The sequence below is a fragment of the Melopsittacus undulatus genome, chromosome 2 (genome assembly GCF_012275295.1).
Source record: "Melopsittacus undulatus isolate bMelUnd1 chromosome 2, bMelUnd1.mat.Z, whole genome shotgun sequence".
Classification (NCBI taxonomy): Eukaryota; Metazoa; Chordata; class Aves; order Psittaciformes; family Psittaculidae; genus Melopsittacus; species Melopsittacus undulatus.
In genome coordinates this window covers 13,214,964-13,231,543 of record NC_047528.1, presented here as the reverse complement: position 1 = coordinate 13,231,543, position 16,580 = coordinate 13,214,964, and the positions used below count along the sequence as shown (strand labels likewise).

Sequence of the window (16,580 nt, the reverse complement as noted above, 5' to 3'; positions counted from 1 at the left end):
CCTTGAACACTGCCAGGGATGGAGCGGGCACAGCTTCTCTGGGCACCCTGTGCCAGCGCCTCAGCACCCTCACAGTAAAGAATTTCTTCCTAATGTCTAACATAAATCTCCCCTCTGTCAGTTTAAATCCATTCCCCTTTGTCCTGTAAACTGTCCCTCTCCAGCTTTCTTGTCAGCCCTTTAGGCACTGGAAGCTGCTCTAAGTATCCTCAGAGTCTTCTCTTTCCAGGCTGAACAAGCCCAGTTCTCTCAACCTGTAGCACTTACAAGAGGGCACACAAGAAAACTCTCCTGAGAAGTCAACATCCCTACCGCACTTTAAGAAACCAACGTGCCAGTTTTATCTCTATCCACCCTTACGGCAATCCCTTGCCACCGCCCCACACTGACTCCATGCTGCCCGCGGCCTCCTTCCTGCCCCTCCAGGCACGGCCCCCTGACTCTCTGCGGGCCACCCCCAGCCATCCCCGAGCGCCCGCCCAGCCCCTGGCCACGGCGGCCACGGCGGCCACGGCGGCCACGGCGGAAGGATACATGGCAGCAGTGCTCCGCGTCCGACCCGCGCTGTTCTGGAGCCCTCCGGGGGGTGTTTGCCCCCGCGCCGCCCCTCCGCCGGTCCCGCAGGGCTCCATGCAGCTCCTCGGGCCTGCTGCCTCACACCGCAGCGGGAGCAGGGCCCCGGGCCGCTCCGCCGCTGCCATAGCAACCGGAGACGCCGCTTCCTTCGCAACGGGGCGGGGCCGCAGCCGAGGGGAGGCGGGGAGCGGGTGAGGGAGCTTAGGGAAGGGCTGAGGGGCGGTCGGGAGCCGCTGCAGCTCGCCTGGAGCTGCCTTACAAGCCTTCGAACCGGACGCGAGGTTCTGGGCCCTTGAGGCTCCCCGGGAAGGGAGCGCTCCCGTCGGGGCCGGGCCTGGGGGGGAGCCGGGAGCACGCATCAATCTCCGCCGCCGACACCCTCTGTGTCTGTCGCGTCTTCAGGCACACCACTGCGGGACCCCTGGCCAGGCTTTCCGTCCTGTCTGCGCTTGTATAAACAGAGTGCCTTTTAAAACTAACAAACAAACCAGCCGATATCCAAACAAATAACGTTTCCCATTAGTTTTTTTTTCTTAACTAGAGGGTGTAGAAATAACAATAAAAATAAAAATATAAAAATTATATAAAAAAGTAAATAAAATCACACACACAAAAAAAGTTCTTAAGACTTCAAAACGTGTCGTTTTTTTCCAGGCAAAACAGGGTGTGTTGTCTTGGGATGTTGCCATGCTTTGCATGAGCTGTCAGCAGAAGTCTAAACGCCTCGGTGATTTTATGGCGAGACATTTCTTGGCTGTTGTATTTGAGCTTAAACCAATTCTTCTCTTTTTTCAGTATGCAGCTGTTCTATGTCTTTGACTAGGAGGGTAAAAATAGTACTCAGCATTTGTAAAATACTTTTCCCCACAGACTCCCACCTCCGTATTTGTAGCACAGCCTGTGAAGTGTTACTATTGCCATTTTACAGGCAAGCCCACTGATGCTCAGGTTGACAAATGTGCTTAATTTATATTTATAGGGTATTATTTATAATACCCCAGTTACCACAGTTGAAAAGATGGCCCTAAAATGGATTTTTTTTTGCCTGTATCCAGAATACCAGGCCCAAATTCACCACCTGTTTGGCCAATCTGAACTCTTCTGTGTTGCAGGTATAGCACTGGTTGTCACTTCACTACCTTTCAGTCCACACACATTTTAAAAATCCCATTTTGCCTGAAAAAATGCAGTGCTTCATTTAGGATGCAGTAGAAGTTTTTACCAGTGTGGAGCCACGCCAACAGGACTGAAGCAGAGCTTAGGAACAATTCCAGAACTTGAGCCTATGTAACATCTGGGAAGATTCAGGTTTATAGAATCATAGAATCAAAGGTTGGAAAAGACCTTTCAGATCATCAAGTCCAACTGTTACCCCAGGACTTCCAAATCCACTTCTAAACCATGTCACTGAGGGCCTCATCTACAGGGTTTCTGAACACTTCCAGGGATGGTGATTCCACCGCTTCCCTGGGAAGCCTGTTCCAATACCTGTGGCAGCTCACACCAGCAGAATTTGAGCTTCTCTAGACTTCCTGCAAATTTTGATCTTATCCAGTGCAACTCACAGCTTCACCTTAGATACCTTCTGAAATTCAGAATTAAGGATAGTGTGTATATATGTATATACCTTTCTGTCTTTCTTGTTTTTAATTTGTTTTTTTACCTATTAATAACCGATTTATGGTTATTAGATAATTCCTCCTGGTAACCTCACATCTTTCAGATTGTGGGATGAGAAGGCGATGAGCTGAGGACCATGTATTTCAGAACTGTATGATTATTCTGGGACAGCACACATCCTGATATCAAATGGTTACAAAATGGAAGGTCCCACTCTGGCAGCTGGTTTGAAAACAGTTTCATAATTTTTACTGTGGGCTAGAGACTGATATTCCAGTCAAGGATAAAGATCAGCTCTTAAATCAGAACTTATCTGAAGGCTGGAGCATAGCTATGCTGCTGCAGAAACACATTTTTCTTTCCTTCTTTTTCCACCGGGGGAATAATCTGCTAGTGCCCTTTAGCTTTCTTCCAAGCTTCAGTTTAACTGTGCAGATGACTGCATGGGAGAGGGAGGTCAGTCCATGTTCTGACCACTTTGACCATTCCTTTCTGAAATTTGTCACCTCTTCTGATTTCTGTGCATATAAAGAGGAATGAAAACTGTTCTTTTCCCTTTAAAGTCATATATGAGTAGCCAATAAAATCTTTTCAGCTTCTTCCTGAGACTGAACTGTGGATTACAACCTGCGCCTTCTTGAGAGAGCATTAACTGATGCACTAGTTAGGTTCTAGTAGTTCTTATATCAGAAAGCTATGATGTGCCATGTGGTATGTCAGAACAAGTTAAAAAATATTTTGAGATATTCTGAAGAACCTAAGTTGTTCAAAATTTCACAGACAGTCGAACATGCTCCTCTCAGGGAGAGGCCAGGTACAGGTGCTTAGCCCCCTTCAGCTGTAAATTGAAAGAAGACTTTATATTACAAACTGGATTTAAAACTGTATTAATCCCTGTTCCCCAATTGCTTCCAAATCTCTTTGTATCACAGGCTATTTCCAGTGTATTCCAGCTTCAGATAGGGCTGGAGATGAACCTCAGTATTGAGACCAATTTGGAATATCGTCTGGCTGAACCAGTGTAAGGTGATGTTGAGCAGTATATTCTGATGATTCTTTAGATGACTTATCTCTGGTACATTAGAAGCTGAAGTTTCATTTATTCAGCCAGATCACAATTTAAATTCTCTGATGTGCACAAGGAGTTTAAACTCTTGGACCTTTATGAACTTTCCAAATTAACTTTCCAAGTAACTTGCTTTTTGGTTAAAATATCAGACCCAGTTTTAAAGATACAAAAAGAGTGTATTTGAGTTTATGAAAACTGTAATTGCCTCATAGCTTTAATTAAGTTTCTGTGGACTACATTTAATTATCTTCTTTTTCAGCACATTCTCTTCAACATTCTTCAGGGATAAAAATCATTGTATTTGAATGATTGTCTCACTCGCAGTCCCTGTGTTACTACAGATGGGCTACTAGTGAGACCAAGAGACTGCTTTTGTCCTCCTTGTAAACATGTTTCTATGCAGTACAAAGTATTGCTTGAAAGTAATATTTTTCAATTTTCTATTTGAATCTGCTTCTAGAACATATTCTAGAATTTTCTCCACAGCCTGTTCTAGTGCACTACCATCACACCAGTATAAGCACCTTCATTTTAATGCTAAAAACCTTTGCAAAAGATGAAAACATTGATCCATACTAATTTTTCTTTCAATTAGGCCAGACTACTCATTGACAAATATATACCAATGCCTAAAAAAAAGTGCATAAGAAAATCTGTCAGTTTTATCACAATGAAAATGTTTGATGTGTCATGTAGAGGTGATGAGCAATAATTGCTCTCAGGATACAAACAGTAGTATATAAAATCTACTGTGCAATTGAAACATGCTTTATTAAATCCAGGAATTAAAGGAGTGTTGGCTGCTCTTTGTGCTGCAGACATTCCCAAACAGTTAGCTCAGGACTTCATAGTGTACAATCCTTTCCACGGAAATTTGAAACCCTTCAAAACGTTTGCATTTCTTCAAGTAAAAGATGAACTGCTTTGGGGTAACTTCACTGATTTGTCTCTATATTTGTTTGTTCAGTTTAGGAAAGACTGTCATAAGTAATGTCAAGCCTTGTTCATCTAAGGTAAGATTTTCAATTCTTTTGTTTAGATAAGATAATGAATGTAACAGAATGATTTCTCAGAAAAGTGACAGATGTTTTGCAACTGTAGATTGCTTTATTCAGAGTAGACAGGAAAACACAGAACAATCAGGTGTTTCCAGATACAGAGGAAAAAACTACATTCAAACTGTAGGAAATCAGAATTAGAACAGTTGTGTATTAATGACCTTCATCACAGCCCTCTTGTTAGGCCATATTTTTAATCTCATCTGCATGAACAAATGCAGAATAACTTGTTTTTGGCAGAGTCACAGTTTTTGCTTGAATTGCTGAGGTCAGCTTTAATTGCCTGTTTCATGTTGGCCTTTGTTAAAAGTAAATATTGATTGAAAATATTTGTTTAACAGTTTAATTGAACATGTAGTCAGGAGCTGTGATAAAGCCCTGGAACAAAGCAGATTTCTGAGTGATCTGTTTATAAGCTTCAAGTAATTTTTTCTTCCTTTATTCTGTGCTTATTTCAAAATCAAAGAAACATGTTCTTTTAGTTCTCTATCATTTATCTCCAGTCCCAAATTGTAATTACATGAATAATTCAGAAACTTTTTTTTTATATATAAAATCTCCTTGTTAACAGTTTTATGTAATTTCTACTTACACTTTGTAAAAGCAAAAGTCAGGAAACCTGTTCAGTGCTTTGCCAGTGTAGTGCAAAAACCAGAAAGAGAAACCTGAAGCAGGAAAGGAGAACAAGTATGTTGAAGATATATTCAAGTCTAAATAAGTTTTATTTTTCATTAAAATCTTCATGTTCCTAAGGATCCTATTTACACTTGAAAATATAGTCTATTCACATACTACAATGCTTTGCTGAGATTATGTAATCAACAAAGGCTCAAATGAATTTCTTAGTCTTTTGACAATGACACATATCTCAGGAATTTTAGCATTTCTGTAAGTGGTGAGTCAGAGGCATTCCCGTATTTTCTCTCACACAGCACCAGGAAAGAAAAAATACATTAAGTATGAAAATATTATTTTAAAAGAATATTAATATACGTAAGTTCTTTTACCGATGCTTTTATTGTTTATAATTGTGTGCCTGCAAATAGTGTCCCTTTATTCTTTCCTCTATAAGAGCATTTGAAATATTTTTTTAATGTTAAGTCCCAGATTTGCTTGGGACTGCTTGTGTGCATAGATTAATACCTTATGCAAGTATTTCCATGATCAGAATCCAAGTAATTAATTGAGGGACTTTCAAGAGTAAAAATGTTTTGCTAATATGTGGTAAATCCGAAAGACGGCTCCTTTCTAGTGAAAATAACTTTGTTAGCATTTAAGATGTCTGTTTGGTGTGGTGATTCCTAAAATGTGAGATCTTAAATGCAAGATTTGCAAGTTATTGCCTCATTTCACAGTGCTCTGGTAGAATACTTTACCAGACAGGTTGCTGGTATTTTTCTTTACTCTGACACTCTTTCTTTAGTGTGATATGGCTAAGCAGAAGACACCTAACAGGCCTTGGTCTCAACTCTGTCATTTATAACTTGATAAAGCTTTAAAAACCTTAGGTTTTGAAGGAAGACCCATGGAGTAATCATCTACTTCATTTTGGCAGCCTGAGATATTTTATATATGCTTTATGATCAATTTATTTCCCCCTCCATTGTTTGGTACAACAGGGCACAAGGAATGTTGGAGCTGTGGAGGAACCACTCAAGGCAGAAGAGAAAAATAAATCTGCAGATATTTCAAAACAAAAAGACCAATGCCTTGTACCATGTGATGTTCAAGCTAAAATTTTACGAGGGGAAAAACATTACATGTGCAGTATGTATTCATAAAGAATACTCTCAGCAACAAGCTACGCAATGCCACGCTATGCAACCCTCTGCTCTGCTCTGCTATGCTGTGCTGACTTACTTTTTATCCTCTTGAGCACATGTGACAGTCCTTGATGCTGCTGCCTAGGCTGAGGATTCAGAAAATTTGGGGTGCTGTGTTTCTGGGATGCAGCTGGTGTAAGAAAGTTGAAGTATAATCATGCTAGTCTCTATAATCACTGATCAAGACAGGCAAATCCAGGCAGTAGCTCCACCTGCCTAGATCTGTGTTACTCTCTGATTGTTAGTAGGTCTCTCCATTAAAGAAGATTAGGGTGTCTATCCATCATTTAAACATCATAATTAGGTGTGGGGGAGTTTAGTGGGAGTTAGTTAGTTAATTAGTTAGTTAAAGTGGGAGGAAATGAATACTTCAGCTTGCCTTTTGTAGATACTTATGCAGGACATTCTCTACTCACTGCCTTGACAAACTACACAGCAAAGGATGTAATCAGCCTCAAAAAAAAAAGAATCAAAATCATTGTATTTCCTATATGATTTTTAATATATTTTGTTAATTACCTGTCAGATTTGCTTGTTTTCTGCTTTGATTTTTAGCATCATGACAAAACCCAGGAGTGAATGAGTAAATGTAGGATGACAGAATGCCTTACATATTTGTCTTTTATCGTATGCGTTTGTATTTCTCTGTTATCCATTAACTGGTCTTCCAAGTTGCCCAAGGATAAAATTAAACTCTTCAAATCTAAAGAAGAGCATCACTTCTTAAAATGTCTTCCCTGCAACCAATGAGGCTGAGGTTTTTAGCATCTTTGGCTTTAATTTGTGGCCTCTGTACTATGGTGTCACTTTTAAGTATGCTGAGGTTAAACACCTTCAATATTCACTTAGATATCACAAATGTGTCATTGTTCAGTCAAGAATATTTCTAGATTTATGGTAACAAAGTAGATGAACATATTTCTTTTAAAGGAAATTTGCAGAACTCACTTGTTGAATATGCAAGAAGTACAAAAAAAATGGTAAGGAACATGATGGATGATCAACAGTCTTCTTTGGACTACCTTTCTAATCAGGTACTTTTCCCTTTATCATAAAGATTTTTATTTATTACTTATCACTACAGGTAATGTCCAACTGAAAAAAAATTAAGCATTTATATTGTCATTAAGACAGTAGAATTAGAGTCTCTACCAGCATTCCTTATACCTTGGGTAGGGTGTGAGTTCCATTTCTACGAGGAGCGATAAGCACCACTTGATCCACATTGGTGGCTAACTCCAGTTCTGTCATATTTGTTCAGATGATGTATTATGTTACTGTTAACTCTCATAGTAGTTTACGAACACTGTGTGTCACTTGCTACAGATAAAAAGCCTTATTCAAACTGAAGGACTTGTTGACATTGCAAATAATCCTAAAAATGATTTTTGATAAAAAAAAATAAATTTTTTTTGGGCAAAAAAAAAGACCATTGTACCTAATAAGGGGAAAATCACTAGCACATCACAAAAATGAACTTGGGATTATACTTACTAGGAGTAAAAAGGAATAACTTTAAGAATGTAAAAATCCTTATTGCAACCAAAGTAAAGATTTTCTATTTGTATTTGCAGGTAAATGAAGTAATGAACAGACTTCTTCTTTTGAATGCAGAAGTTTTGAGAAAGCATTTGGATCCACTTCCTTACAAAGCAGTTCAGTCTCATGGTAGGTATATTTTGCATTTAGTCTTGGTCTCTTGCTTTTTTATCTTTATATCTCAACAGAATGCTAATTAAAGCAAAGGGAAGCAATTATAACATTTACAGTATTCTGTGTTCATAACATATAAACCCTGGAAAATTTGGTATCTGTTTAAGGATGTCATCATAAAGACTGCTTTAAATCACTTACAACTGATAGTTCTGGGCATACTGTTTAGCATACCAGGTATGACCATCAGCTCGTAAGTGATCTATGTTGCTAAATGGCACTTTCTTTTGCAATGAAGTAAAGTGGGCTCTGCATTTGTAATATCCTTTAAATGTGATCAAAGTTACTTGAACAAAGGACAGTTAATTTTCCTCATAGTGTCCATCCCAGCTAAAGGAAACATTGCCTCTAAGCAGTCCCACTGGCCATAGGAACTGCTTGTTTGAGTATGTTTAACACAGACCTGGCTCAACACTTAAAAGCAAGTGGTTTATAATGTACACATTATGATGTAAAGGCTTTTACAAATATAAATACATATATCTGCAGGAAAAGACATCCTTTCCCAGATAATATGTCTTTTTCTCAGTCACAAGTGTTACCCAAATAAGATCTGTAAAATTGACCCAGATGCAAAAATCTTTAATTTCTGTATCATTTCCATTAAGATTAGAAAGAACTCTCTTATTTTCAATATAATTTATATTTCTTTCTGGGCTTAATGGAGTTCAGAGAAATTTCATTTGCAAGTTAAATTTGTGAGAAAACATGATTTTAAAGTTTTCATGGCAAGAAAATGCTATTTGAAATTATTCATATATTACCAAGAAAAGTACTTTTTCTGTGCTTAACCTGAATTTGTTTGTGGTTTTGTGGGGTTTTTTTTTGTTTTTTGTTTTTTTAACATATTTTGCTAATGAAATTCATCAAATACTTTGTTCTCTAGGCTTGGATTGCACTGATATTAAAGACACTGTTGGTTCAGTTTCAAAAACTCCAACTGGTCTGTACATTATCCATCCAGAAGGATCAAATTATCCTTTTGAGGTAATAAATTAATCTCTCAGGATAGTCACAGTTTGTTTAAGAATATGCACTTAGAATATATTTAATAGATTCAAAGTATTTTCCTTGATCTTATTCATCCTTCCAGATGAATAAGAAATGTATGAAATCATCTAAATGTGTCTGCTATTACTATAATTTTGACGAGTTTCTTATTTTCTACAAAGAAATTTAATTTCTGTCATAAGATCCCATAATCAGATTTTACATACAATGAAAAATGTACTGAAGAGGAAAAAACAAGGTATTTCCCAGCACCCCTTTAGACATTGAAGAGTGCTGTTCTTTTCTGGTTTAGAGATGGAAAATTAAGGAGCCAAGTGACTGTTCCATCTGGCTCCTAAAATGGGACTGTTCTCTTTCTGAATTATTCTGCTGACTGTATAGCATTGTCTTCTCTTGAGAAGTGACTCTGCTGATGCCTATAGCTTGGACCATGATATTGTATACACACCTAAATAGAGGGGCAGATGTACATTAGTTTGAAGAGCAGGTGCTTATCACTTGTCTGAGCATCATTATAACTCAGACTTGAGGCAGAGAGATATCTAAACTTTCAGTTTTCAAATTCAGTTTTCAGGATATACATTCTTAAGACAAAGATAAAAGGATGAAATTCAGCATGAGCTGCAGCAGTCATGCTTCCTATCATCACCTGCATTTTCTGTAATTGCTTGGAGTTATAGTGCTTATTTAGGATAAAAGAGTTTTTGGTTAACTTCCCCAAACTCAGGCCACTCAGATCCATGCAAGCACAAAGAATCCTTTGTTTTGTCTGTTTCTTTCCATTTTGGTCTGTTCTACTTAGAGAAGCCCCTTATGCACAGTGGAAAGACAGAGTGCACTTTCAAACTAATTTCACAACACATGCTGGGGTCATTAGTTTTTGGAGAAAAAATGTGCAGTTTAAGCCAGCTAATAAATAGTAAAATTTAATATCTAACTTTATAGCCTTTATATATAACAAAGGAAGGATGAGTCCCTTTATCTCTAGCCAATTGGAACCCTACAGAATGCTACAAAAAACCTCCTTTCACTTCAAAAGTATTTTGGACACTTTTCTACACTTAAAATTACTGCCAGAATGTGACAATCAGTTATATGAGTGGAAAGGTTCTTTAAGGAGAAGAAGAAACAAAAAAGAAAAATCATAATAATAATTTGATTAAAAGCACAATGTAACAATAAATAATGTGAAGAAACATCTGCACTCATGAAATGAGTGTCTAATTTCTTGTCTGGTACATGCTACACAGGACTGAAAAGATAGTGCCAAAAAGTTCTCAGAGAAAATAATCTAAAATATGTGTGCTCCATAAAGAATGTTATTTCAAGGAAAACTCTTTAATGCAAATTCTTCCATGTGTTGAAGTGTAAAAAAGGTACAAGAGAAATTACAGATGAACAAAAATTTCAAGACATTAAAACACAAACAAGGAATTGCAATGCATTTTAAGGGGTGAATACCCAAGACTTCTGGAAGTTCTGCAGACTAGCAAAATAAGAAAAATACAAAGAGACAGAAAACCATAGTAAGAACCTAAAAAGCTGAAAACAAAGTGAGCAGGAAAAAATTACTTCAATGAGGACCTTGTCACCAATAAGATGTCTTTAAATTTAAATGAAACAAACCCAAATGTCTTTAGAATAATTTCCATGAAGATACCAGGTTAATGAAGAAAACCATTTAGACAACATGATACTGTTCTCATGTTTTCCTGTTTGAAGCTTCATGTTTTCAAAAGCAAGTATAGATTCTGATGGTTAACTCAGGCTAATTGAAACTTGAATTCCAGGAGCATTAAAAATATCCAGTTTCAGTGATAGTGTTGGGTTCTTGTCATCTCAGAAAAGTAAATTTAGATCAATGATATTTCTAAGGTGGGTCAGACAAACTAAACAGCTGTTTGGAATACAACTCTTGGACACACTAAAGGTGGAAAGGGAGGAAATATTCAGTAGCAGCATCCTCCTGCTCTTTTAATTTAAATGTACCTAGCACAATCATATCCCTCATACCTTACACAGTATGAGACCTAGAGCAAGCTGTAAAGTCCATTAACTATTATAAGACTTACAGAAAGAAAATTACATCATTTCCAGTATATAAGAGATGAAGAAATTACACAACAATCACTGCTTTTTGTATATCTATCTTATATTTTTACTTAGCTGGTGTATGTTCCAGTGCCATACCTAATTGTCTGATAACCCCTCATGAAAACCCAAATCTGCTCCTTTTGTCAGTTATCAACACTCCCACTGATTTATACAGGACTGAAGATGGATGTTGTGACCAAGGGGGCTCCTCTTTGTGTTTCTGACTCATAGTGAGAGGAGTAGCCAAGCATGCAATCATCTCTAGACATCAGATGAGGCAATGGGATTATTTTTAATGAATTTTAAGTATTTACATTTAAATTTTTCTTTTTATTCCAGTTCGACCCTCCTTGGGTGGCTGAAATAAGCATGAAATTCTCCAAGAAATAAACCCCATCATTTTCTTCCATGCACATGATTTACTATAATTCATTCAGAATTTGTGTTGCAAGGATTGCTTAAAATATCCAATAGCATTGACTTACTTGAAGATCCAACATTCCCCAGGTTGTATTAGATCACAATTACAGCTCTGTCCTGTTGCTTTCTCATAATTCATAAGAAGATGTTGTTAAGTCACGGCAGTTCTGAATACGACGTTGATGTGTTCCTGCCAAGGAGCAAGTTTTGGTTTCATGTAAAATCTCTGGCTGGTATAGGCCATGGGGGTGCAGCAGATAAAGCTCAGACTGCCACTGAATTCCACCTAAACTCTACTTTTAGCAACCAGCTAAGATTGCAAATCTGTCTTCTCTGAAACATGTTTTATTTTGCACATTCCCTGTAACACAAACAAAAAATTCCTACTTTATTCCATGTCTTGTGCATCTGCTTACTGTTACAATTTACTGATAGCCAACATTCTATTCTGAATTTACCATTGTTATCACAAGTTGCTTAATGGCTCCATAGCTATAGATATTTTCCAGGTTAATTGTCCTGCTATTAGTCACATTGGGCGACACTTACAAATAAGCCTCTGATTTTAAACACTAATTAACCATAGCATCCCCTAGAACTAGCTGGAACAGCTTAGGTGTTGCAGTGCCTAAAAGTGAAATATGCACCTTTTTTACATTAGCGTGCCCAGACTTCTTAATCCCTTTTGGACTGGTCAAGCTCTGGCACTGGGGACATACTTGAAAAATACCCAAAGTGACCGGGATACATTCCATGTAACTTTAGGCATTTAGCTGAAATCCCTAAAGAGCAGTGAAAGGTCTAGGGGCCTTTTTTGTAAACAGTGAAGGTGACCAACACCTGCAGGGGGTGATATAGATTTTGGTTTCCCAGAGCCATGCTGTGAATGAATATTACTCTGTTCATTCACAAAGATTACAGGGAAGATAAGGGCGATGAGATTCCTAACTTAGGGAACTCAATTATGTGTCTAAAGTTAAATGGGCTGAGGGGAAAACGTAACACATAATGTGATACTCCACAGCAGAGCAGAGGGCAGCTGGATCACTGCCTTTTCACATGCTGTTGGGCACAAATTTTAGCGAAGACTGTTAAATCTGAGAGTTGATCTTATGTATTCAGGGGGACTGCTCAGTGGCAGGCAGTTAAATGTTCACATTGGGACTTTCCTGAATTGGGGCCCCTTCTTACGCAGAGTTTTTTACTGCTCCATCATAATATTGCATCCATACTGCATCCATATTATATTCTGGCTTACTGCTATCACTTTTTACATTTCCTCATCTCTATAAAGGGCTCTACACTTCCCAGGCATCACAAACACGGTATTTCTGGAGAAGATGGTATGATGGTGAGGAAGTTGTGCCTATTTTGTTTTGCTGAAATAAAAGTATATTCAGTGTTAGTGCCTGTGTCTGGGATATTTTGCACAATTAATACTTGGCAATGCATGTTGCTTCTACTTCATGATATTATTAATATACAGTAACAACTACCAAAGCTTATTTATCATATCTGATATGAGCAGGCACTTGTATTAAGTTGAGGAAATCTCCAAATCAAGCAGTCCAACCAGAACACAGAAGAAAATACTGCTGCTTAATTTTTTATTTTCTTTGAGCTTTTTGCTAAGATATTTGGAAGGTGTGTTGCTTAGCAAAACTCTGAATTGTTCACCTTTATTTAATTATACTGTTTTCATAACAGCTGCTTCAAGAATGCTTAGTCATATCTATGTCCGTTTTAGGTTTTGTGTGACATGGATTTTCAAGGAGGTGGATGGACTGTGATTCAGAAAAGAACTGACGGAATCATTCCATTCCAGAGAACATGGTCTGAATATCTGGATGGATTTGGTGGCCTTTCTGGTACTGATTTTAAATACTCTTAAGTGTTTTGGACCTGATGTTTCTGCTACATCTACATGTCAGCTACATTTCACTAAACTGTGTGGGATTTTTGGCAGGATAGAGAGTAAAGTTGTTTCTTAAAAGTCTTATTTATACTTAAGAGATTTCTTTAATCTAACCTATTGTGTGATCTTCTCAATAATGACTATCACCCTACTAGAATCTTTAGCCATTGCCCATTTTCAGTCTCACAAGAGGTGTTTGAAATGTTATTATATTTTCTTCCTGAAATAATGTAAAAATTATATCTCCCTTTTTTTAGCTTAAAAAACCTCAGGCCTTAGTTGGTTTAATCACATTTGTGACGTATTTCCTTAAAGCAGGAAGAAATCAGTAATATTTCAACATAGGGCATATGAAGTTGGAAACAGAATGAAAATGTTTCAGTAGGTAATATCAACACAACTGTAATATTAATTTTTTACTGACACTGTCCATCCAGCAAGTGTAAACTGAGTTGCTTGTCAGGATTTTGTCTGAGATTGCAGTGGAAGCACACAACTTTCCAGCTATATAAAAAAACCCCACAGCTTATATTGGAGAAATCTTCCATGGAAAACAGTGTGAGTTAGAGGCAGCAAACCTCGAGAAAAGGGTTTGAGTTTTGTTGCATTTCACAGAATGCTGATGTACTCTAGGTTACCCTGCTTTTGCAGGGGGGTTGGACTAGATGATCTTTTGAGGTCCCTTCCAACCCTTGGGATTCTGGGATTCTGTGATTCATCAGTTCTCAGTTTTACCCTTAAGAATGCTACTGAATTCTGTTTAATGAAGTGGATCTTTAGCACACCCAGGTTTTGTGGTCTTTTATAAGGATTATTGAAGATGAATGCTTGAAAGTTATCACGTGGGCAATTTTCTAAATACATCACAGAGAAAAAAGATGATGCACACATAGGAATTCTTTCCATTGATTTCCCATTGAAGTATAAAGATTACTCTGTACCTTTATTAGTCTTTCAAAGAAATATAAGCATATCATTCAACTTTTATTACAGTTGGTTTGGAAGGAAAGCAGAAGAACTAAAAGAATCCACTTTCTCTCTTTCATTTTCCACCTCTAGAGGTTTATTGACTATATTATATTTCTGGCTTAGGGGAATTTTGGCTTGGATTGAGGAAGATTTTTCACATAGTAAATCAAAAGGCCACTAGTTTCCGTCTTTACGTGGATTTGGAATCAGAAAACGACAAGCATGCCTATGCATCATATGATGGATTTTGGATAGAGGATGAAGCGTGTTCTTTTAAGATCCATTTGGGGCGTTATTCAGGAAATGCTGGTAAGAACCTCCTTCTTTAAAGTATATAAAGATACCTGCTCTCTTTCTAAATGTGAAAAAACGCATTTGAAAGAGTAATACTTAAGATAAATTAAAAATGTGTATTTCTGATATATTTTTCTCTATGCTGCGTAATGAATACTATGCAGATAAATGTTTAATGATGTAGCAACTGGTTATGCCAACATCAATCTTTACATAGTAAAAAATAATTTTATTCTATTGCTTCAAGGTCTTTAATGTAATAATTGAATAAACACTCCTTTAATAAATAAAATGAATAAAGAAAATAAAAGAACTCTAATGGATTCAAAGTCCACAGATTATACATATAAAAGATAAGGGGTATTATGCGTGTGTGTGTGTGTATCTAACCAATGGTCCAACTCTTTAGCTGTCCACTTTCCCATCCCAAATATGCTGATGCTAGTGGAAGTCTTCCTCGTGTTATTGCTTTGGTTAGTTCAGCAGTGTCCGGACAGTAGCATACAAAGCATAAAGAAACTGACTGGAACAAATTAGGTCCGCAGTATATAATAGTTACTGGCTGACACAGAGGCACAAATTAATCCACGGTTCCAGACGCCCCCACCCCCCTTATAATATAAATAATATAAATTACACTAAATGTGCAAAGATTTAAGTATTGCACCATGTCTTACTGCTTTTTCTTTCTTTTTTTTCTTACATGTTTACTAGCATGCAATAATATTCCTTATGACCAATGCAACAGTTATTCTATAAATGTGTTGGTGCTTTACTCTGCCTGTATTTCTTTAGTAAGACAAGGGAACCAGTAATCACTGACCTTTATGTTTTAACAATTCCATTTTACATCTGACTCATGCTAGGGCTTTGGGCACGTCACTGGAAAATCTGAAGTTAATAAGCCTTTAGCCCTCTTCATTTCCTTTATCTTTTCTTCCACTGTCTTTAAGGACAAAAGCCTTTACCTTCATAGCTGGCATGTGTCACTAAAAGCAACAACAATATAAAGATGTTTCATTGAATTTCAACTTCTTCCATGCTTCTCAGTATCTTATGCATTTTCTTTCCCACATTTTAACACACTGCCAGCTCATTATTTGATGCTGTTGAATTGCTTTTGAAGAAATCTCTTTTTCTCATAAATGCAGAAGAAAAGTTTGTGAGGTATGCAATAAGAAATGCTTCTCCATAAATAACTCTTCCATTTATCCTTGTTTTATCTATGGTACTTAGGTGATGCATTTAGAGGATACAGAAAAGAAGATAACCAGAATTCAATGCCTTTCAGCACATTTGATGTTGATAATGATGGATGCAGGCCAATGTGCACTATTAAAGAGCAGCCTGTAAAGAGCTGCAGTAACTTCAGTGATAACACTGGGTGGTGGTTCAACCAGTGCGGCCTTGCAAATCTCAATGGTGTTCATCGCTACACAGGTAGATTTCTTGCAACTGGGATTCACTGGGATACATGGACAATGAACAACAAGCCAATAAAAATTAAATCAGTTTCAATGAAAATTCGGAGAACCTACAATCCTTATTTCCGTTAGCCCATGAAAATAGAAATATATCTCTTCTTGCAGTTATGTGGGATAAGGTATCACTGCATTATAAATGCCTTTCATTTTCACTTAAACAGCTCAATCTTAAACTTTATTAAATATTTTCATAATACAGTTACTAATTTTTATTATTAATATTTGTTGTGTTCCTGCTTAAGTAAGAAGGTCCTAAGAAGAACAGGGTTTTCAGAAAATTATGAACTTTGGAGTTTGTCAGCTTTTATTCAAGTTCCTCTTATGTAGTCTCAGTGTCAGCAGAAAAATTAGGAAAAGGAGTGTCATGCCGACTTTTGAAGGTGGTTTTTCTATGTTCTCTGCATATCTGAACTGACAGAAAATTTCAGTAGATTTTCTTTTAAAAAGCCATATACCCGTCTTTCCCATCATTATATTTTGGAAGAATTCCTTTTCTTCACTGAGGCTGAATTTTCCAGAATCGACTCTTCTTTC

General features: G+C 37.3%; 2 protein-coding genes across 2 annotated transcripts in view; one reads left to right on the top strand and one right to left on the bottom strand.

Annotated features, from left to right (window-relative positions):
• CEP126 (centrosomal protein 126) overlaps nucleotides 1-935 on the bottom strand; it is a 48,445-nt gene extending 47,510 nt beyond the window's left edge. Inside the window, 1 exon segment of the mRNA XM_034072903.1 lies at nucleotides 361-935. Within this exon segment, the coding sequence (XP_033928794.1) occupies nucleotides 361-935 (575 nt within the window).
• A 3,244-nt stretch (nucleotides 936-4,179) lies between these two features.
• On the top strand, nucleotides 4,180-16,118 carry ANGPTL5 (angiopoietin like 5). Its single transcript, XM_005149715.4, has 8 exons — nucleotides 4,180-4,278; nucleotides 5,943-6,090; nucleotides 7,077-7,180; nucleotides 7,721-7,814; nucleotides 8,746-8,846; nucleotides 13,132-13,252; nucleotides 14,392-14,577; nucleotides 15,799-16,118. Exons 1-8 carry the CDS (start codon nucleotides 4,180-4,182, stop codon nucleotides 16,116-16,118), a joined length of 1,173 nt encoding a protein of 390 aa, XP_005149772.2.
• The last annotated feature ends 462 nt before the right edge of the window (nucleotides 16,119-16,580 follow it).